Here is a 22490-nt window from a genome sequence, read left to right as displayed (position 1 = left end):
TAAAAAGCAATAAAAGTAAGCTTTAAAAAAATCTAATATATTTAACTACATACAATGCAAATCTTTTCAAGTAAAGATAATTAAAAGTTTGTAGTTAATATACCAGAATGCTAATACATTCAATATACAAAGAACTCCTCTAAGTCAATTAAAAAAAAGAGAACACTTCCAAAGAAAAATGGCAAAGGACATAAAAAATAGAAAGAAACTATCACATATAGACAATATAAAAAATATAAAATTTTTATATAAATATAAAAATATAAAATATAAATATAAATATAAAATATAAAAAATATAAAAAATTTTTTTCAATTTCACACATATTCGAGGAAATGCAATTTAATACAGTGAGATAAGATTTGTCACTGGCAAATTAGAAAAGACTGTTGAAAGTGGGAGTAGATAACGCCAATGAAGTTGTGGTGAGACAGGCACTCTTATCCACTGCTGGTGGGAGTGTAAATTGGAACAAAATTACAGAATGCCACCTGGCATTTTGTAAATGCTTTTCTGTATTGTCTGAATTTTCTGCAATGACCCTTTTATTTTAAAAATACTTTCATTTGGAAAATAAATTTTAACAAATTTTCAGGAAAACGGTGCATGAAGTTAGAGAAGGTATTTTTCTTTATCTGCTCTGATTCCAAACTTAATACTGTGTGTCTTAACACATACATGAATTCACCTGAATAGAAATGATGGCTCCCTGCTAGCTGGGCTTTTATTACTAACTCCAGAGAATTCTTAGGCTCTCTGTCTGCAGTTGCTCAAAGTTCATTATTTAATCAGAACCTTTACCTGTATTTCTAAGAAGATGTTCTTCCCCTAGTGCGTGTGCTCTGCCAGCGCTGGCTAGGGCTGTTGCCCAACAATCCTGTCTCCTGTCTGCACGCTCTTTCCTCCATACCAAACTGCTTTCTCCACTCGTGCTGTGGCATGGGAGAGAGTGAACCACCCTATTTGTAGAGAAATTCTAATAAGCATTATTAATAATAGCTAGTAATAAACTTAATCCAGAAAAATTTTTATCTAAATACTTAAAATCTTAAAGTCATTGGAAATTTTTAAAATCCAAATTTATATACAAAATATAGACATTTGTATATAAATGACATTCAACCAAAAAATAGACATTCAACCATTAAAATGTGCTACGTTAGGGTAAAATTCTGCAGTGAAGTAGAATGAAATGGGAACTCAAAAAAGGACAGGAATGGTTAAAAATTTTTCCAAATTTTAAAGAACATTTTCTTGTATTTTTTAGAAGGATGAAGAAGGATATTAAGTTGCTGTGGTATTTAGATTTAATTGAATAGATCTGAGTAATGTAATGACATGTAAAAATGCCAATTTTTGCAATATGTCAGAAATTACATTTTTTGCAACTATTTTATTTTTCAGTGAAAAACTCTAGCTGTCAACCCAAAAATGTGTTGAGGGAACATAGTGTTTTTTAAAACTTCGTTTAGGGGGGAAATGAAAAAAATTCAAAGGCCACTAGAGTAGAGAATACCCATTGCTTATTCTGAACCTTATATGAAAGGGAGGATTCAAAAGGGAAAAAAAGACTCCAGAGCTAAGATCTTCCTTAGAACTTGCAGCGAGTTATTCTCCTATTGCATTTCTTCCCCTAACAAGAGGGTGAAGAGTATTAGAGAAAGGACACAGAAGTAACCCTCATGAAAGAAATAACATAAGTGGAAACACTTGCCAAATGCTTGGGACATAGTAGGTGTTCATTTAAATCACTTAAGGCAATTAAGGCTAAAGCTGCCAAACCCAGGAAGGAGCTGTTAAGAGGTAAAGAAGACCCTACTATCATGGGATGTATATAATTAAGTTGATTTACATCTCCAAGGTACTCATTACAGTTATTTATAGTTTACCTATGATGTTACTTTGATTTTTTTTTTTTTGAATTTCTTCTGTTATTTGTTTAAGGCAGGAATTAAACTTTTTCTGCAAAGGGCTAGATGGTAAATCTTGGCTTTGTGGATCATACAGTGTGCGTTGCAACTACTCAACTCTGCCATTGAGAAAGAAGCCATAGATAGTCCAGAAACAAATGGATGTGGCTGTGGGCCAATAAAACTTTATTTACAAACACTTAAATGTGAATTTCATGTAATTTTCACATCATGAAATATTTTTCTTCTGATTTTTTCCCAACTATTTGAAAATGTAAAACCATTCTTAGCTCACAGGTGTTACAAAACCAGGTGGCAGGCCAGCTTTGGCCTGCGGGCAATAGTGTGCCAGACTCCAGTTTAAGGTATGGGGCCCTTTATGCTAAGAGAGGGCATAGTATCAGAAGGATACACAAGAAACCAGCTATAGCGGTTGGTAAGGGAAATGCATGACAGAACTAAAAGGAAGACTTATTTTTCAGTTTACTGTTTGAATTGCTTACCATGTGCTTGTGTTACCATTTCAAAAATGAAAGAGTTTCCTTTTTATTAAACCCCTTCAGGAATCATAAACCAACAGACCTGATTTGAGCAAACTCGGTCAACTGTCTGGATTCTGGAGGGCTTTTTGTTATTGGCTAAGCAGGGGCACCCACGTAGTGGATCTCCAGCCAGGGGTAATAACCCAAATGATGCAGCATTAGGAGAATTGGACTTTCATTCAGACGAGAAACTAGTAAATTTTGTCCCTTTTGCCAATAAGAGAATGAAATCCTAGTCTTGTGCCATTTCTCCAGGAAGAGCATGCCGAGTGTCAGAAAGTTTGGCAGAACTAAGCAGTAGAAACAATTAATACAGATCATTTGATTGAGCCAATATTTCTTAGGGGCCTATTGTGTGCCAGGTACTTGAATTAAAGATGCCAAGTTTATATGAATATATAAAGGAAAATATAAGAATCCAGAATGAAAATGAGCATACATGGAAAATATTAGAGAGTTGTAATGTGCTGTGGAAGTATGGGGGAGCTTGGTGACCAGGATGGAAAGTTAAAAAAGACAAATGTGAGAAAAATCACAGAGGGAAACCCAAAGTTAAGAGTCACAGAGCTGAAATCTCCTATTGTTTTTTAAAGACCAGAGCAATGGGTCTTAAGTGACAGAGGGTAACTTTGGATTGAATATTAGGAAAAATTCCGGACTTTGCTCATTTGTGGACTCCTGGAAATTATTATTATGGGAAACTGTTGAATTTTCTACTCCAAAGATAAGGGTAACTATTTAAAACAATAATTGCCTGAATTTGGGGGAGATTTTCAACATACTTATTATATGATATGCAGACACATATACACAATTGTTATACATAATTCATATATGTATTAAAATATACACATTGAATAGATACCTATACAATTCATATGCACATCGTGAAAGTTGAATTTCCCTAGTTCTCAGCTAGCTTATGAGTATGAATGAGGTCCCATCAATAGTGACAACTGACCTTTTACTGGCTTATTCCTCAGGACCTCCAGTTCCCTATCAGAGGCCTCCTCCCCCTGCAGGTATTTCAGGAATGCCCTGGCGTCTCTTTATGTTTTTTCATAATCACGTCTACTCTGGCTACTTCTTCCACTACTTTTTGTGTCCATGGGAGAGAGCAGTGCCCAACCAGTGGCCACGGTTCCTCTGCTGGGCACATCTCCACAGGTTATGGTGATACCTGGCGTGGTACTGCTGTTTCACAATTGCCCCAGAAAGGCCTGGAGTCCTCTTGGAGTCAAAGCTCCACTGTGATACATGGCAGAGTTGTTTGAGGGTGACGGTGGAGTTGAAATGAGCTCTCTGCTACTTGTTGCATTCTTTTGGAAGATCTATCTTACACTTCAATACTTTCAGACTCATATTTATTTATAGTCCTTTCCCTTCTCACCTCAGGGTGGCAAGAAGGCCTCTTGAATCTAGTTTGGATTGGTCAAACACTGTGCCACAATAAGAATTACACATTCCTCTAAGGACTGAGGCTTTACTTTGAGGTGAAGATCATGGTTCCTGGTTCCTTCTGACTTTAGGATGGGTTTTCTCCAAACAAGCCCCTTGGCTTACTGGACAGCAGACTTTGGTAGGGCCAGGCCATTGGTTCCCAGATGGACCCAGATATGTCTGCATTCCTACAGTGGACACAGCTTGTATCGTTTCACAGGAGCTGCTCTCTCTCTCATTTCTTCAACTTCTCTGGTGTATTCTAGATGTGACCTAGTATTGCCTACCTCTAAAAATAGCCCTCAAAACCACATTTTCCTCCAGCTACCTCTCTACCTCAACTCCTTTTCACACCCAGCCTCTCCCCATTAGAGTATCCTCATCTTTGCCTTCATCAACAACTTTCAAGTTAATACGTAATCATCTATGTATTCCTGTGATTGTTTTTTAATGTCTTTTTTCCTCATTAAGCTTGATGTCATAGATTTTGGATGATTTTTTTTTTTCCTTTAACCATTTTATTTCCAAAGACCCAACACAGAGGTTAGTTCAGAGTAAGTCCTCAATAATATTTGTTGAAAACATGAATAAATGAATGAACGCAGCAAATGTAGTCTGGTGGACTACCTTACCATCAGCCAGATGTCTGCTTGAGCTCTCACTTCTGCTTGAGCTGGAACATTTTGCTGAGTGAGGGAGAAAGAAATAGAGACATGAATAGTAGGGAAGTTCTAATGAAATAAATATTTGTCCAACAAAAACCCTGTATTCGGGACTTCCCTGGTGGCTCAGTCGTTAAGAATCCACCTGCCAATGCAGGGGACACAGGTTCGAGCCCTGGTCTGGGAAGATCCCACATGCCACGGAGCAACTAAGTCTGTGGGCCACAACTACTGAGCCGGTGCTCTAGAGCCCGTGAGCCACAACTACTGAGCCCGCGTGCCAGAATTACTGAGGCCTGTGCGCCTAGAGCCCGTGCTCCGCAACAGAAGAAGCCCACACACTGCAACAAATAGTATTCCCCTGCAACTAGAGAAAGACTGCGCACAGCAATGAAGACCAAATGCAGCCAAAAATAAATAAATAAATAAATAAATATTAAAAAAAACAAAAAACAAAAAAAACCCTGTATTCTCTTTCTGAGTAGCAAGTATAAGTAGGTATTTGTAAACGAAATGATTTCTTGGTGGAGATAGGATGAAAGGTTTAAAAAATCATCCTCAGAAAACAGCCTTGGAAAAAAGTTCTGATAGCATACATTTTCATTATTCAACTTTTCTCATTACTTTTTCAGGGAGGTAGGAGACATTGGAAGGAAGGAAGAAAGGAAGGAAGGAAGGAAGAAAACAAGACCTAGAGATATAGCTAGAAGTGAACACTGCATCTCTTGGATTTTTGGATGCATTCTGGACATCTCCTCAGGATGAAACTTCAGACATTTTGGTGAGATTTACCACTGTTTTGTTTTGTTTTGTTTTTACCATAACTTCTTTTACCCTAGATATGATCAAGGTAGACCATGAGAGTGAAAATACAAGCCCCTGAAATTTTCTCTAAAAGGTGAAAATAAAGATGATCTTGGGTGAACACTTTCTGAATTTTTTATCTGCTAATATGATACCTACTCGACTTAAGAAAGAAGGAAGGAGGAAGTTGTCTTGAACCACTTTTGTATCTTTGCAAAGACCTGTTCAACTTTAGAATAAAATTTAAGATAATAAATCATCAATTCATCCCATTTTAATCAAGGCTTTTATATCTGTTTCTGTTTTTTCTACATGTAAAAGAAATAAGGATATAACAAAACATCATCATATCTTGCCCAAATCCCCCAAGTGCTGAAACAAATGAAAACATATGGTGTTTTCCGAGATAAATTAGAGAGTATCTATTCTGAAAGCATATATCTTAGATATTTATAAGTCCATATGAGGTGTAAAAATGGTAAATGTTGAGGAAAGGTATGTACAGAAAAGCTATGATAAAATGTCTACAAAGGGAGCCATATGTGCTTTTTAAGATTAGCTTGCTCTCTCTCTCTCCCTCTCTTTCATAATCACCTCCCTACCCTCCCCAAACACTCTATGTATTTATTTACCTTTCAGGGGATTTTTTTGAAGACCACCATAAAGAAGATACATTCTCAAACAGGAAAGTTTGGATGGGATCAAAAATGAATCTCATTGAACACTCCCACTTACCTGCCACAGATGAATTTTCTCTTTCTGACAATTTATTTGGTAAGTTGTCAAGTTCATTTGAATATTAGTAAAAACAAACTACAATTTGGACATACATATGAAAAAAAACCTAAGTCCAACAGAGAGTCCAGAAAATTTTTTTGTTCCTTCTAAGTACTCAATGGATGTTAGCTACTATGCAAGGTTAGAGGTAAATCGGACCTTGGATTCATTGAACCTAATGGTCTTCTTTTTTATAGATGAGGACTGCAAGACTCAGGGAGCTTTGTGACTTGTCCAAGGCCATGAGGCTAGATAATTAACAGAGCTGGGAGTAGAAATGCATTCCCATTCTAGGGCTAATTCTAATATTATTATAGCCTGTACTAAGTTATGAAATCATGATTCTTATGGTTTAATATTATACCTATTAAAGTCTGAGGTTACTTAGGTTATAGCTCTGCGATAGGTTTCCTTTCCACCATTCTTCTGGTGCTGCAGGAAATATGGCACAGTGTCAGGATTAGTCATTTAAGCTGGATTGAGGACAAATTGTACTAAGTTGTTTTCAGTAGATCTGTAACTAGATGGTACCATAAAATGATCTATTGCTCCACTTTATGCATTTATAAAATAACATCTCATTATAAAGAGTCTGAATTGAGAACATCAGCAAAATGCCGGCAGGGGCAATATTTTGGGTGGGGCAGGGCAGCTTCCTGCCACTCTTAAAATAATTCCCTTCTGCATTACAACTCTGCTGGGAGGCTTGGATGCTCCCAGTTTTTCACTCTATATTAATATATCAACCATGATTGATGATGATAGTGAAAATGCAAACACTTGAAATTCACAAAATTCAATGTGTTAAGGCACGATCCCCTATGTGGTTGCAGAAATCCCTGGGAGACATTAATCAATAGCTTATACGATTACCTACCAGTCATTAGCCTTAGTGTGCAATGGTTTATCAGGTCATTTCCAAGGAGGGGTCATTATTTTATTATCTATTTACATGTCTACCAGCCACCATTCGGTATAAGAGTATCTAAGGACAGTGACTGTATTTTATTAATCCTAGTATGTACTTGATAAATAAGAATCAAATAATAAATAATAGAGGGAAGGAGAAAAGAGGTTTAGGGGGAAAAGAGACGTTTATCAGTAACTCTCAGAGAGATCAAAGGCAGCAGTTATTATTTATGCAATGCTAGTTCTCAGACATACTTGCTACATCTATTCCATCCAGTTGGCTTCTCTTCATCCTGTGGATATAGTCAAGGGCAGTGGGACACCTACCTCCATGTCTGGACACTTGACCATTTGCTTCTGGCCTACCCTTCTATGGGTCTTTAAAAAAATCAATGTATGGACATCTTTATAATTTGTGATCTACCCATCAGAACTCATAGGATGATTAGGACTGTAGGTTCATATCACACAGTAAAGAAAATTACACTTGAGATGATTTTTTTCACATATAAACTCCATTTCCTGCTCTGAAATTTTACGACTGCATGTTAAGATCTCCAAATCTAAACTCTGGTGTCATCATTATTAAACAAATCCATTCAGCTCTAATTTGTATATACATCAAGAGGAAAGGGTAAGATCTTTCTAGCCCACTTTAAGCAAGCCCATCAGGTTGAAAGTTGACCTCAGTTGTCATGAGGTGAAAAAGATGCAAGTAGATAGAGAAAAAATTGTGAAGGAGCTGTCAAGTTAGAAGCATCTGAAAATGATTGCTAAGGAAGCACCGTGGGTCATGCTTTCTTTCAGTGGTGCTCTTCTCTCATACCTCCTTTGCTGGACTACATTCTTTTACAGTTTCCTAACACTTCTTTTAAGGTTTCTTAGAATATATAGCACAAGATGCATAAGCTGCAATGCATAGCTGTTATTCCCAGCTGGAGCCATTTCCTCAAGTCTTCATCTGGTTCACCTCTCTTGGGAAACTAATTAGAGCCATGTGACCATTGGGACTCCTTTTCCTCTTCCCCATTAAGTTCTAGAGCCAGGTCTAAGCATTTTTTTCCCCACACCTCTTTCCCCCAGGGGAAAACATACCTGCGCTAAAGGTCCACCAAAGGGGAGGACAAAGAGCATTTTGACCCCTTTATTCCTCCTGCCCATCTTCTTTTATGTCCTGATGACACTGATGGATTCTATGGACCTCCCACCCTGAGCTTAGGGTACAGAGCGCCAGGGAAAGGACTGTGGCTCATGGATGAGTAGCCCACAGTGCCTAACTCACCACTCCTAGATCTTGAGATGTGCCCGAGATTCAGAAGTGTTAACTCATGGGCTCCATTAGCCAGAGAGCTGTACTCTTTTCCAGTGGTCTAACTGTAATCAAAAACAGCCATCATGTTGTTAGAACAAGGGCAAGTGAGGTTTACTGGATTGCATATGGATGGCTATAATTTCTTCCAACGAAACATTGAACACTGACCATATGCTGGAGGTTGGAATAAAGCAGGGAAGAAGACAGGAAAAGAAACAGGCAAAGGAATGAGTAAATGAAATAATATCAGGTAGTGGTAAGCGCTATGGAAACAACAAAACAGGGTGATGTCATGGTGACTGGAAGAATGAGCCTGCTCTAACTGGTGTGGTCAGGGGAGGCCTCTGGGGAGTTGACAACTGAGCTGAGAAGGACAGAGCCAAAGGGAACATTCTAGGTGGAAGAAATAGCAAATACAAAGGCCCAGAGTCTAGAATGACTTGGAAGGGCCTTGTCTTCTCATTTTTATTTAGGCAAGTCGAAAGAGTCTAGAGAACTGGCTCTGGACCCCACATTTCCATTAATCAGCGCTGGTAACAGGAGATTATTAGGCTGGGAATTCTAGGACAACCTAGAATTAGCATTTGAGTCCACAAATTGCTACAGTTGTCGTGTCAGGAAGTTGTGACTTGGACTCAGTGGTACTCACCTGACATGACATGACTTTCAAGGTGGTCCTGGGCATGATCCCCCTTCCTGCGGGTTACTCTAAAGGCCATAATTAAATCCCAAGACATTGGGATTTAATTTAAGACATAGAGAAGGTGACATAAAGATTACTCAACAAATACTGATGGGCACTCACTAATGGGCAGTGGAGACACCAATGACCTCTTGAGTGAGACCTTTCAGCTGCTTCTTGAGAGGGCTGTGGACCCCTCACTCTAAAGGCTTTGCTCAAGAAGGGGACGCATCTCCACCCATATAAATGGTTACCCTGAAAAGCAGAGTCTGAGGCAACGACTTGTATGCAGGCAGTTTATGTGAGAGGTCATCCCAGGGAGCAGGAGCAAAGGACTGGGGTGATGAGACAGGGAAGGAGGGAAAACCAAGACGAGATGAATTATGAAGATCGCTGCTGTGGGCAAGGGGAGCTTGATTCCACTGGGAGAAGCAGAGAGAATTGTCCACTGAGGCACCGGGCATAGGGGCAGTTATTAACCGACCTCTGGCTCCCATTGGTTGAGGGTCGCCCTTGGGGGCATTAAGTTCCCTGCACTTCTGGGCTGTGCTTCTGCTGCTCCCAATGGAATCAAGCCAAGTGGTCTCCTGTGGCATTGGAGAAGCTCTGGGAAGAAAGCAAAGAGATGTGCAGCAGAGTGCCAATGTGAAGTGAGTCTGAGCTCGCGCGTGATTATCTGCTACAGCTGCAGCTGAAATGAGAGGTGGGTCCAAGGATGTGCATCCTCACCACAGGGACTGCCACACAGTATTAATGTGATTTCCCCCCAAAGTCAATTGGAGTGTTTAAAGGAAAGCTAAGATGGTGTGGGGCGTGGTAGGTGAGGGGAAAAGGTGGAGATTTGCTCTATAGCTCTGTTTCCTTAGGCTGGCCCTTGTAGAAAAGAAGGAAAGAAACTTAGAATAGAATTACAGAGATGGGGCTGGAGTCACCTTGTGAGGTCCTCTGACTTATTCTGCTGCCACACATCCCTAACAAATCCAGATGGGAATCTAGCTCATTGGTAACTCAGTCCACATGCAGAACGCAGGATGGAAGGAGGTGGTAACCTAAGAGAGACAAGTCTGCTTTCCTTTGGGAGATCCTGAAAGCCAGGAAACTTGGTCAAAGATTAATTTAGTGGGTTAATAAAGGCTTCTCTGATGAATGAAGAAGGCAGGGTCTTATGCAATTAGTGCATAATAAAAGGTAATAATGACAAAGTCCACAGCTTCCCATGGTTTAGCATAGTGAATAGGTAGAATATGACATGTTAATTAAAATCTATGTATCCTTTTAGCAAATTGTGGTTTAAGAACTAAAGAAAAAAAAAATCACAGAATTTTAAAGACTCAGTAAATAGAAAAGCATTCTAATAATAGCACAGAATAAGCAAGAAAAGGTACAATCTTATGTTCCCGTACCAAATGTTTCCAGTACAATGGGTCCAGTTCCTTTAGCTTGGTGACACTGAGAAACGTTCAATGAATGTGAGTGGAAATAAGCAATGAAATTGAAAGAAATAAAGTCTCAGAGGCAACTGAGACTCTCTGAGCTTCAGTTTACTCCCCTGTAAAATGGGAATAATAATGACATTCACTTCACAGTTTGTTGGAGGATTGAATGGCTGTGTGGAAAGTGTTCTGTAAATCTCAAGGCATCATAAAGCAGTATCGCTACTCCAGGGTTTGAAATGTAGTTGTTATTATTTAAATTGTTAGAATGATAAACACCACTCTACTTATTAAAGGGAGGGAGTTCTGTTAATCTTATCATTGTGGAGTGCTAAGAATTTTCAAGGAGCCAACAAAAACCAACAATATGGAACTAAATTTCTGGGTGCTCTAAGAAAAAAACGCATGTTCTATCTCACCTTGGCATTACAACAGCTATGGAATCCAAGAGAGGAACGGTAGGGCACAGAGCACCATGAAGAAAAGGAGCCTATGTACCCTCTGTCACAAGCATCCTCTTCCAGAGAACTCTGGAAACAGTGCACAGATGTTAAAGAATTCATCACTAAGAACATACTTGTGAAATGCTAAAAAAAATAAATAAATAAAGGAAAAGAAAATTTAAAAACCATGCTTCTCAGATCACAGCCATTCTCCTTGTAAGAAACAGATTACTACAGCCCCTACTAATAAAAGCTGTAACATTACAAGGGAAAAAATAAAAAAAATTTTATTATTGTTTCTAGTAGTCTTTCCAAAGCCCCATTCTGAATGAGGCTTAGCAAGGGGCAGGAGGGCAGATTCTGTATAATCCTATTCACTCACACTTCATTTCCTTTAGCTACTTCTCATAACGTTATGCTTTTCTCAGCTGTTGATGCTCATTTTCTCTGGGTAGTTTTATTTTTATTGGAATCTGGTTCTTGCCTATGTCTTTTGCTTAAATTAAAAGAATCTTTCAGATGTTACAGAATCAGCTGGATGTTTTAAAATACAATTAAAGGTCTTGAGATGCAGTGTTGTGTAATATTTCTGACATTTGATTTCAAGTCTTCTTCCATCTCACTGAGTTTAACACAAGTGAATGTAGTTCTGACTTGATGGGTCAATCAAAGCCAAAAGTTTCCAGAAGATGGAAAGATACCACTGTCTCAGATGAAATGGAACGTTGCTTTAGCATAATTTAAATATTTTGTCACTACCATTTCTTATCCATATCTCTTCCACAGATTGAAGCAGTCTCTAAGATATTTTACTAATTCCCTGTGGCTTTGGTTTTTGCTCTCCCAGGATTCTCAGATCTGGTGCTCTTGTTAGTGAGGTTAAGAAATGGGAGAAGGAAAAGAAATATCAGAAGAGCCTTTCCTTATTACAACATAAATTACTGCTTCTTTTAGATAGGGCATGCATAGTTTGGAAAATGCATGCAGTGAGGTGCATGTTGGCCAGCTAGTGGGCAAATTCATTGCCATCCAGAGCCTTGCTCTCAACCTTGCAGGCTAAGAAACAGGTCTCAGGGGGTCTCAGAATAACCAAACTGAGAAAGGTTGACTATGAAAACAGACTGCAAATTTATACATTTACAGTGATAAAAAAAATTGTGATCATAACAGCTACCATTTCTTGAGTGCTTTCTATATGTCAGGCGTCATGCTAAGCACATTTTACATTTGTTAGTGGACTCTCATTCAGTCCCATCTCTGCCATTTACTGGTATGTGGTCTTAGGCAAATTCTTTAACTTTGTGCAAGTTACTTGTCTTATTTAATAGAATTCTCAGAAGAATGCCTGGCACATTGTAAGTACTCTGTAAGTATTTGCCATTAATATTAATTCTCATAACACTCCTATAAGGTAGATACCATTACTATTCCCCTTTTACTGCTGAGAAAATGGAGATTTAAAGATGTCAAAGAATCTGCTGAATTTCCATAGATAGTAAGTAGACAACCAAAGTATAGTCAGGACAAGGAATCGGAATTGGATGATTACGGATTCAGGTTAAGAGAACACTCCTGTTCACCTTCTCAGTGGAGAAGGTCTTTCCAGCGAGATTATTTCACTCAAAGTCTGTTAGCCAAGTCTATTCTCAGGGATAGTTCTCAGAAAAGCATTGCCAGCATTTGCTCTGGGACTTCCCTATTTTTTATAGCATCATATCTAATGCTCCTCCTTGCCATGACTGGCATTTTATTCACATTGCCCCAAGTACCGTCTACAACAGTGCTGTCCACTAGAACTTTCTGTGATGATAAAAATGTTGTAGATTTACTTTGTCTAATGCAGTAACCACTAACCACACGTGGCTACTGATCACTTAAAATGGGACTAGTGTAACTGAGGAACTGATTCTAATTTTACATAATTTAAATTAACTTAAATTTAAGTAGCCATATATGGTTAGTGGCTACTGTTTCAAACAGCACAGACCTGTAGGGGAAAAAACGTACCTTGGGGGAAAAAAATAGCACGAAGCAGTTGGTCCTCACTGCAAAAGAAGCAAAGGGATTCAATCAGTCTTATTATGAGAACATCCTGTGTGAATTTCACTCAGCAACAAGGGTTTCCTGGGTCAGCTAAATTATCCTGCTCATTTCTTTTTTAGTATTGAAGTTTCTGAGGGCAACAGATAGGCTCATCTGTTTGACCAGTGAAAAACTCAGTAGAGAATTCTTGAAATATAAAATTCAAAGATAGTTTGTCCTGGTTCTTAGCCTTTGGGTAGCTCTTCCAGCTTAGAGTCCCTCAAGGCAAGTATAGCTCTTGGGTTGTGAGGGGGGGAGAATGAGGTTAGAAGTAAACTGAGGCTTGAGAACAGCTTTGCAAATGGTGATTCTTGGTTGAGCAATCCAAGCTGAAATAGACCTAGGAACCATCATTCTTTCCTTTTTCTTGGCAATTAGGGCAACTGTGCTTTAGTTTTTTCACCACAAGGTTTTGAGCGAGAAGACCTTGGTTACAGCCTTTGCTTCATCCCTTAATAGCTGGGTGACTTTAGACAAATCATTTAACTTCACTGAGTTGACTTTCCATGTCTGTAAAATAGGGTAAAAGATAATGGGCATCATAAATTATACCTTCCTCAAAGGGTGCAAGTAAGGATCAGATGAGATAATGCATGTAGAACCACCTTGTAAACCTGTAAAGGCTGAGGAAATGGCTTAGCAGTGATTATCACGTTTATATAGATCACATTTGCCTTTTAAAACTGCTTTCACACTTATTATGTTATTTTATCTTCACAACGGGTCCATGAGGGAAATAGAGCAGGAATTATTAGCTCTGTTTTACCATCTGTTGATGTAGACAAATGAGGTCCACAGAAGCTGAGAGACTGTCCTAAGGTGACACAGTGTGTCTGGTTGCATTATCCCTAAGCTCAACCCTGGACCTACTGAGTCCTATTCTGAAGCCCTCCCTTCCAAAAAATACCCAACAGTCACAAGCTTGGTATCCACAAGTTATGCTGCAGAAATTATTCCTGCTCAGGAAGCAAGCCACCCTACAACAAGAGTCCAAGGCTAAATAATTATAATATTGGTATAATGATGCCACACACTTAGCCACACACTCTGCTAAGCATTTAATAAATATTATTTTATTTAATCCTCATAATAACTCTATGAGGTTGCATGATTATCAGTCCCATTTTACAGATGAGGAAATTGAGGCAGAAAATGGTTCAGCTAGGGGCAAGACAGGAATAAAGACGCAGACATAGAGAATGGACTTGAGGACACGGGGAGGGGGAAGGGTAAGCTGAGACGAAGTGAGAGAGTGGCACGGACATATATACACTACCAAATGTAAAATAGACAGCTTGCGGGAAGCAGCCGCATAGCACAGGGAGATCAGCTTGTGCTTTGTGACCACCTAGAGGGGTGGGATAGGGAGGGTGGGAGGGAGACGCAAGAGGGAGGGGTTATGCGGATATATGTATAGATATAGCTGATTCACTTTGTTATATAGCAGCAACTAACACAACAATGTAAAGCAATTATACTCCAATAAAGATGTTAAAAAAAGAAAAGAAAATGGTTCAGGAGTTTGTCCATGGTCCACAGAGCTAGTGAGTGCCAAGGGAGCCTACATGTATTAGTTTGCTAAGGCTGCTGTAATAAAATACCACAGACTGGGTGGCTTAAATGACAGAAATGTATTGTTTTACCATTCTGGAGGCTAGAAGTCCAAAATCAAGGTGTTAGCTGGGTGGGTTCTTTCTGAAGGCTGAGAGGGAAGGATCTGTTCCTGGCCTCTCTTCCTGGCTTGTAGATGACATTTTCCTTGTGTATCTTCACATTGTCTTTTCTCTATGAGTTTCTGTCTCTGAAATACAAATTTCCCATTTGTATAAGGACACGAGTCCTATGGGATTAGGAGGGGACACACTTCCACCCATAACACTGGATATAATAAACCCAGATTAGTTTACCTCACGCTGATAAGTATTATGCTTTAATGCTTCCTGACATTACAAAATTATACCAATCTGTATCCTTTTGAGAGGAACGAATGTCAAGACGTAGAACATGGCATTTGACCCCCAAATCTACTTTTAGAGCCACTGAACAAAAATCTGTCCTCTAAAAATTCCTAAATTGGAACGTGCTCCCCAAAAATGTTTATCTAAGAGACTGGTTTCCAGCTTACTAGGCAATTTGGCATCGAGGACTTTTCTCATAAACATTTACAAATATTCTGCTCAGTAATGAAGTTAATCAGTAAACCCCACAACCTCTGGCCTCTGTCACTCCTTACCTAGTCTCATTTTCAGTTGCTGTGAGTAAGCTAAGAATGGTAATGCAGTTTCCGGAGTTAGAAAATCCAGGTCAAATTAGTCCTTGTCACAGCTGCACGTCGTTGGGATTTGCCATGGAAATCATGAGCATGAAGCCTGCTAAAGGTAGGCGGAGGTTTGCAGATGCTGGCGGTGGGGCTTCTGCCACTGGACTGAGGAAACATGGGGCACTTTTGCTTGAGATTCCAGTAACAGATCTCTGTCAAAGATGGCTCAGGCAGAACCAGAAGACTGGGGTGAGAAGCTGGGGTGGTGAGATTACTATAGGGTTCCAGGCAGGTGAGTATCTCATTGAGACTAAATCTAAGTGTGTTTTCCCTATAGTTCTTCACTGGATAGTGTGTAAAATTAGCACCATTCTTCCAAGTTAAACACTAGGCAGTTCTAGCATTAATGCCTTGGACACTTGAAAAAACATTTTAAAGTACATGATTTCATGCAGTGTTTTTAAAATGGCAAGTCTCAGATCCCAGTGGGTCATGATATCTACATTGTGACTTGTGACCAGCATTAAAAATTTAGAATAGAATAGAATAGGAATACAATAGAAATGTCAGAGTGCCCGTCAAGAGGTAAGGATAAGTGTTATTTCACGGAAATTTTGTTTCAGTTATTTATACATATGTATAAGTGTGTATGGGGTAATGATATAAGATTTATTTCAAACTATGCGTTGTGATGAGAAAAATAAAAAGAGATCAAAAAACATTAATTTACTGAACTAGTTTCACAGTAGATTTCTCCCAATAGTCAATGGAAAATCAGATAAGTAAAGAGTATACCTTTAAGCCCGCTTTGTTTTCTCTGAAGTAAAATATAGATTATAATTAAAACATAAACAGTATAATATAATGTGGTCTGTTTTAATATTTTTTTCAGAATAGAATCTTACCTTTTGAATTTCCAGCTAAAAGAGAAGCTCGAATCATTTTTATAATAATTACAATTTTGAACATATTTCTGGTTGTAGACTTGGCAGCACGTTATTTTGTTTAAATGTATTGTTTAAAAATGACTGACACTGTATTTTTTTAAAAATAAATTTATTTATTTATTTATTGGCTGCATTGGGTCTTCGTTGCTGCATGCGGGCTTTCTCTAGTTGTGGTGAGCGGGGGCTACTCTTCCTTACGGTGCGCGGGCTTCTCATCGCGATGGTTTCTCTTGTTGCACAGCACGGGCTCTAGGCGAGCGGGCTTCAGTAGTTGTGGCATGCAGCCTCAGTAGTTGTGGCTCTCGGGCTCTAGAGTGCCGGCTCTGTAGTTGTGGTGTGCAGGCTTATTTGCTCCGCGGCATGTGGGATCTTCCCGGACCGGGGTTCGAACCCGTGTCCCTTGCATTGGCAGGTGGATTCTTAACCACTGAGCCACCAGGGAAGCCCCTGACACTGTATTTAGAGGTGGAAATTAGTTGGAAGGCTGGGGAAGTAAATTTTCCATCGTTTCAACTTAATAAACATTTATTAAAGATTTACACTGTGTCAGGCTTTGTGTAAGGTGCCAGGAATGAAGGAGAAAAGGGAATGTAACATATAGTAATCTAATGTATTTCCCAGGAGTTCACAGACTAACCACAACAACAAAAATGTATTGAATGTTTATGCTTAGGCACTATGCAGTTTACATTCTTTGTCTTAGTTTATCTTTATTGCAACCTTTAACGTAGATACTATATTTTGTTTCAATTACTATATTATCCCAGCTTTTAAAAAAAAATTTTATTGAAGTATAGCTGATTTACAATGTTGTGTTAGTTTCTGCTGTACAGCAGTGAATCAGCTATATGTATGCATATAGCCCCTCTTTTTTGGATTTCCTTCCCATTTAGGTCACCACAGAGCATTGAGTAGAGTTCCCTGCGCTGTACAGTAGGTTCTCATTAGTTATCTATTTTATACATAGTAGTGTATTATATTATCCCGGCTTTATAGAGGAAGGAACAGAAGCCTAAAGAAGTTCAATGTCTTTCCCAAGTTCATACATCTAGCAAGTTGCAGGTGAACTGAATCCAGATTTGTCTACACGGAAGCGCTTGTACCGAGTATGTCCTACCACCTCAAATGATATAGCATGAAAGATAAGCCTGTAAACCAACAAAAATGATGGTACATGCTTCTGAGTGCTGCAGTAGAAGTGTGTACAGAGGGTAGGAGAGATTAATTCTACCTAGGAAAACTGGGACAGGCCTAACAGAGGAGGTGATGGGTTGACAAACCGGGTGGGGAGAGGCACCAACATCACAAAGGCCTGGCACCAGGAACGGCACACAACTTCATAAACCAAGTCATACCATCTATTAAGAAACCATGGATTTGGAAATAAAGGAAGGCCGAGAAGGCAATTTTTCCATTCATGAAACATTTCAACAAACATTCATGAAACATTTACTAGAATCAGCGTTGTGCCAGGGATGAAAAACTGGATATAATCTGAACCCTTTATCGGGCTCATCAGAAACTAACTGTGGGTTTATGAAGAAGTGCCATCCTTTGTACATGAACCTGATTCTCCCATTTAGGTACACAGTGGTTCTGGTCACAAACTCCTTAGAGCTGCGCTGTCGGATATGGCAGTCATTAGCCACATGCAGCTATTTAATTTTAAATTTGATTATTTAAAGTTACATAAAATGAAAAATTCATTTCCTCATTACTACTATCCGTGTTTCAAATGTTCAATATTCCATATGGTTAGCGGCTACCATGTTGAAAGGTATAGAATGCTTGCATCTCAGAAATTTCCCTTTGATGGTACTCCTTTAGAGAAACTATTAAATGCTGCCAAATGACTCTCTACCCAGAAAAATGTTGCTTCCCTTTACAGGGGGTCTCAGCCTCTCCTGGAGTCCATTCAAGTGTTCGCATTTAAGAACTCTTCCCTAAACTCCCATGGAGAGTTTCTGTTATAAACAAATACAAATTCTCCTATTTCTTGATAAACTGATTCTTTAAAAAATCACTCATAAATTGTATTAAAATAGAAATGAATTTACCTTTTCTGAAAGTACACGCTAAAGTTGACCTACCTTTGCCCTCTCCACATCTTATGCTCTGTCAGAAAATTCTATATTTGTTTACTTGGTTTTATCCCAGCCCTTGACATACCCCCACCCCTCCCCACCCCAAACACACAAACAAGAGAAAGTCTGGGACCTCTTCTATCTGTTTTCTATCTGTCTTGTTCACTGTTGTATCCTCGGAACCTAGGACAGTGTCAGGCAAATTGTAAGTGTTCAATATATTTATAAGTGAAAGAAGTATCCTATAACTTATAGCATCAAAACAGACTGATGTGTATTAATATTTACTAACTAACTATCATTACAATCAAGATTTTGCTAGGTTCTTTAGGAAACAAACATGTCTTTTTATGGCACTCAACTTATCAAAGCTTTTTCTCAGAACCTGTATCTTATACTCAGAATTACCTTATGAGATAGCGAGGCTGGGTGTTAGTAGCCCCATTTTACAGAAGAAACAGAAAAATGTTAGGCAGTTGTTCAAGGTCTCACAGTCAGTTCATGGAAGTTATTCTTGTCCCACAATTTTGGAGGATGTTGTCCATGCTGGGTTTTTTTAATTGTAAGTTGCCTGTATATTTATTGTCTCTACTCTGTGGAAATTTGGTGGGAACACTGTGAAATACTAGAAGTGGATGTGCTTTGGGAATAGAGGCATTATTTAATAATATTGTGTACTGATCTCATATTCTTACCCTGTTTTGTGTTGTTTTCATATAGTAGAATTGATGTCTTTGTGAAAGTGTTCCATTTTAATTGAGATGATTCCAGACATTGATAACATGATTTGACTTGAGTTGGGACTCCATTGTGTCTCTTGATTATTAAAAGATTTGTTGAAATAATGCTCAGAGATCTTGGAATTGTCTTGTGAGGAGAAAACAACTACACATTTCCTTAGATACTACAGAATCCAGATTCTGTCATTAATTGATTATGTGACTTCAGGCAAGTTGCTTAACTTTACTAGACCTGTAGATGGAGAGAAACTGGGGCTGGGAGTGGGGATGGGAAGTTGAGTGAGGGTAAGATGGGTTGGAGGATAAAATCTAGATGAAACTAATGATTTTAACGCTTTTAGCTCTTTTCAATTGTATTCACTCTAGAAATTTTAACCATATTTAGTTATTAAATAGATCAAGATTTTGCTCATATTTTAGCTTCTCTTTTTTCTGTAATAATTCCATATTTTTATATTTTTCCATTTTGCAGTCATAAGACAAAGCACCATTGCCAAAATTTTTTGACTGTCAGATATACTGACTCAGTGCTGGTTTTATATGGATAAGTTGGGCATGAAAGAAACAAAATTGATTTTGCACAGACATTGTATCCTTTGTGTTCCATCAGTGATTTCCTGTATCAATGCAGAAAGCATTTTTTTTCAACAAACATTTAACATACATATTTTCCACTTTGCGTTGTAGAAAGGCCCTGAATTCTAATGCCCATAAACTGTTGGTCATACACTTATAGAGGTTTTAGACATAAAGAAGAACTATATCATCATGCAGCATGGAGTCTTCTCTTTACAGATAAGTAAAGGGAGGCCCATGAAGGGTAGGTAAGTACTATACAACTGGGTTCAGACACCCAGGGACCTAGGTTTAGGGAAGACTTCCCAAGAGAAGCTATACTTAAAGGGAAATTTAGAGATAAGTGGAGAATAGTGAGATGACGTTCTTGGAGGGAATGGCTGTTGAGGAAAGTTCCAGGCTCAGGAAGCAGCATGTGGGAAAGGTCCTGAGTCTGGAAGCAGCAAGACATATTTAAGGAATATGGAAGTCGGAACATGGGAAATGGCTGGAAAAGAAAGAAAGGGTAAGATCATGCAGAGTCTTGCAGGCCTAGCTATAGGTTACCTGCAAGTGGAGGCATTGAAGGGACTAACAAACTCAAGTACAGAGGGGGGAAGAGAAAAGCTTTAAAGCATCACACATTTGAAATTATCCCAGAGAGGAGCAATTCAGCATATGGGCTTTGAAGTCAGACTCAAAGCCCAAATCTCAGCTACTTAGGTGTGTAGGAATAAAGTTGCCTAATTACTCTGTGCCTCTGACTACTCAATTTTAAGTGGGGACAATACCGTTACCCACTTTATAGGATTTTGTAAGACAGAAATGACAAAAGATAGCATTTGTATATGCCTGTCCTTTACCTTTGTTTTCTGTGGATTGTTGAATGTTTTACATGTTGAATAGTTTTTTTAACTTTCCTTTTTTTCTTTTTCTTTTAAACATTCTTGTTTGTTTTCCTTTTCTCCATGTTGAATGTTTTCTTATTGGTTTGTAAAAGCTCTTTACATATGAATGATATGAGTGTTTTGTCTGTCTGCTATGTTGCAGCTATCTTTCTGAGCTTTTAATTTTGTCATTTAATCTGTTAATAGTTCTTTTACTGTAAAAAAGTTAATTTTATATTAAAATTTTAATGTAAATATTTAAATATTTCAATCTTTCCTTAGAGCCTGTACTCCTAACCATATGCTAAACTGCCTCTCTTATTTATAGAATGATGACATTAATTCCAGTTTTGTTATCACTTTTGTTCAGGTGTACTAACAGAACAAGCAGCAGGTCCTCTGGGACAGAATCTAGAGGTGGAACCATACTCACAATACAACAACATTCAGTTTCCCCAAGTTCAACCACAGATTTCCTCATCTTCCTATTATACCAACCTGGGTTTCTATCCCCAGCAGCCTGAAGAGTGGTACTCTCCTGGAATATATGAACTCAGGCGAATGCCTGCTGAGACTCTCTACCAGGGAGAGACTGAGGTAGTGGAGATTCCTGTGACAAAGAAGCCCCGACTGGGTGCATCAGCAGGGAGAATAAAAGGGGATGAGCTATGTGTTGTTTGTGGAGACAGAGCATCCGGTTACCACTATAATGCACTGACCTGTGAGGGGTGCAAAGGTAAGCCTCTTTTGGTTGGCAATTTTCTCCTTATTAAAGTTTTTCTCTATTGGTTGTTGAAATCCCTCAAACTGGATTCTTCCCTTTTCCCAAATAACTTCCCATTTTCTCATCCTCTGCTCCTACTTCTTCCTACATCTTCTCCTTCATTGGGATGTCATAGATTTCTAGGGAAAGCTTACTAGAGTATTTAGCTTGGATATAAGTAAACTTTTTCCTATTCACAACCTCACACATAGTTAGAAGGAATTTATGATTGTGGGTTTTGTTTGTTTGTGTTGTTTTTTAAAAGAAAGAGAAATTGCTGAACTCATCTCTTTTAAAATTAAGGTCAAGGAGAATAAGATTTTATTCAATAAATATTTTAACATACATTTTCATGTACTCTAGTTAATTGAGAAAGAGACAGAGGAAGAAAAACAAACAAAAGAAAACAAAAAGGAAGTAATGATAGCCTATATTCAACAAATATTTCACTTAGCAGGAAAATAGATCTGTGAGCAATGCTGTAGGGGAAATCAATGAAATTGCAATCCATTTAGGATGGATAAAGTATAACACATGAAACATGAAAATGACTCAATATAAAGCCCTATGTGATCATTCTCCCGATAAGGACACAGATGATAAGTTTGTAAAATTTCAGAGGAAAGAACTTAACGGACTAGTAGATTCATGTATTTATTTTTGCATTTGTTCTTTCAACAAATATTTATGGGATGCCTACCATGTATTAGGCACTCTGTTAGCTCCCAGGACTTTGAAAGCTGATAAAGAACTGTCTCCGGAGTAGAATCTGTTGAATGGTGAGCCAGTTTGCCAGATGCCAATGGTGTTCCCAGATGCCAATGATTGCCATAAAAATAAACAGAGGACCCAGCCACATAAGAATGGCTCTAGGACATTTCAAACCTTTGAAAGTTCAAGTGATCAGATTGTCTAAAATTATATTAGTCAGCTCTTTAAAACTTGGTGTGATTTCATTAGATTTTTAAAAAACAAAGTAGTATTTATGCCCCAAATTTAAAAATTAAAACAGATCTATAAAGAAAATTTCAAAGATCTCGTTTATGGCCTTTAAAATACTCTTATCCTTTTAGTGGAGAGCCAAGTCTATATGGGTAAAAGTTACATATAAATTCTTTGAAGACATAGATTGTGTCTTCTTCAGCTCTGTTACTCCTCATAGCATCTAACACAGTGTCTGGTACATAGTAAATGTGTAAATAAATAAAAGCATAGTAAATTTGGAATGCCATAATGAAAATCCATGCTCATCACTTCC

The 22490-nt window shown here is 38.4% G+C and overlaps 1 protein-coding gene across 7 annotated transcripts in view; it reads left to right on the top strand.

Annotated features, from left to right (window-relative positions):
• Positions 1–22490, top strand: part of NR1H4 (nuclear receptor subfamily 1 group H member 4) — a 75117-nt gene that overhangs the window by 15736 nt on the left and 36891 nt on the right. For 2 of the 7 annotated variants that reach the window (XM_082419460.1, XM_082419458.1), the window contains exons 2-3: positions 5187–6132; positions 20840–21205. In XM_082419460.1, coding sequence (XP_082275586.1) covers positions 6054–6132; positions 20840–21205 — 445 coding nt within the window. In that variant the 5' untranslated portion in view covers positions 5187–6053. The other 5 variants (XM_082419457.1, XM_082419456.1, XM_082419455.1 and 2 more) reach the window with 3 other exon arrangements.

The sequence above is a fragment of the Balaenoptera physalus genome, assembly GCF_965194825.1.
Source record: "Balaenoptera physalus genome assembly, chromosome: 13".
Taxonomy (NCBI): Eukaryota; Metazoa; Chordata; class Mammalia; order Artiodactyla; family Balaenopteridae; genus Balaenoptera; species Balaenoptera physalus.
This window is presented reverse-complemented; position numbering and strand designations above follow the sequence as displayed.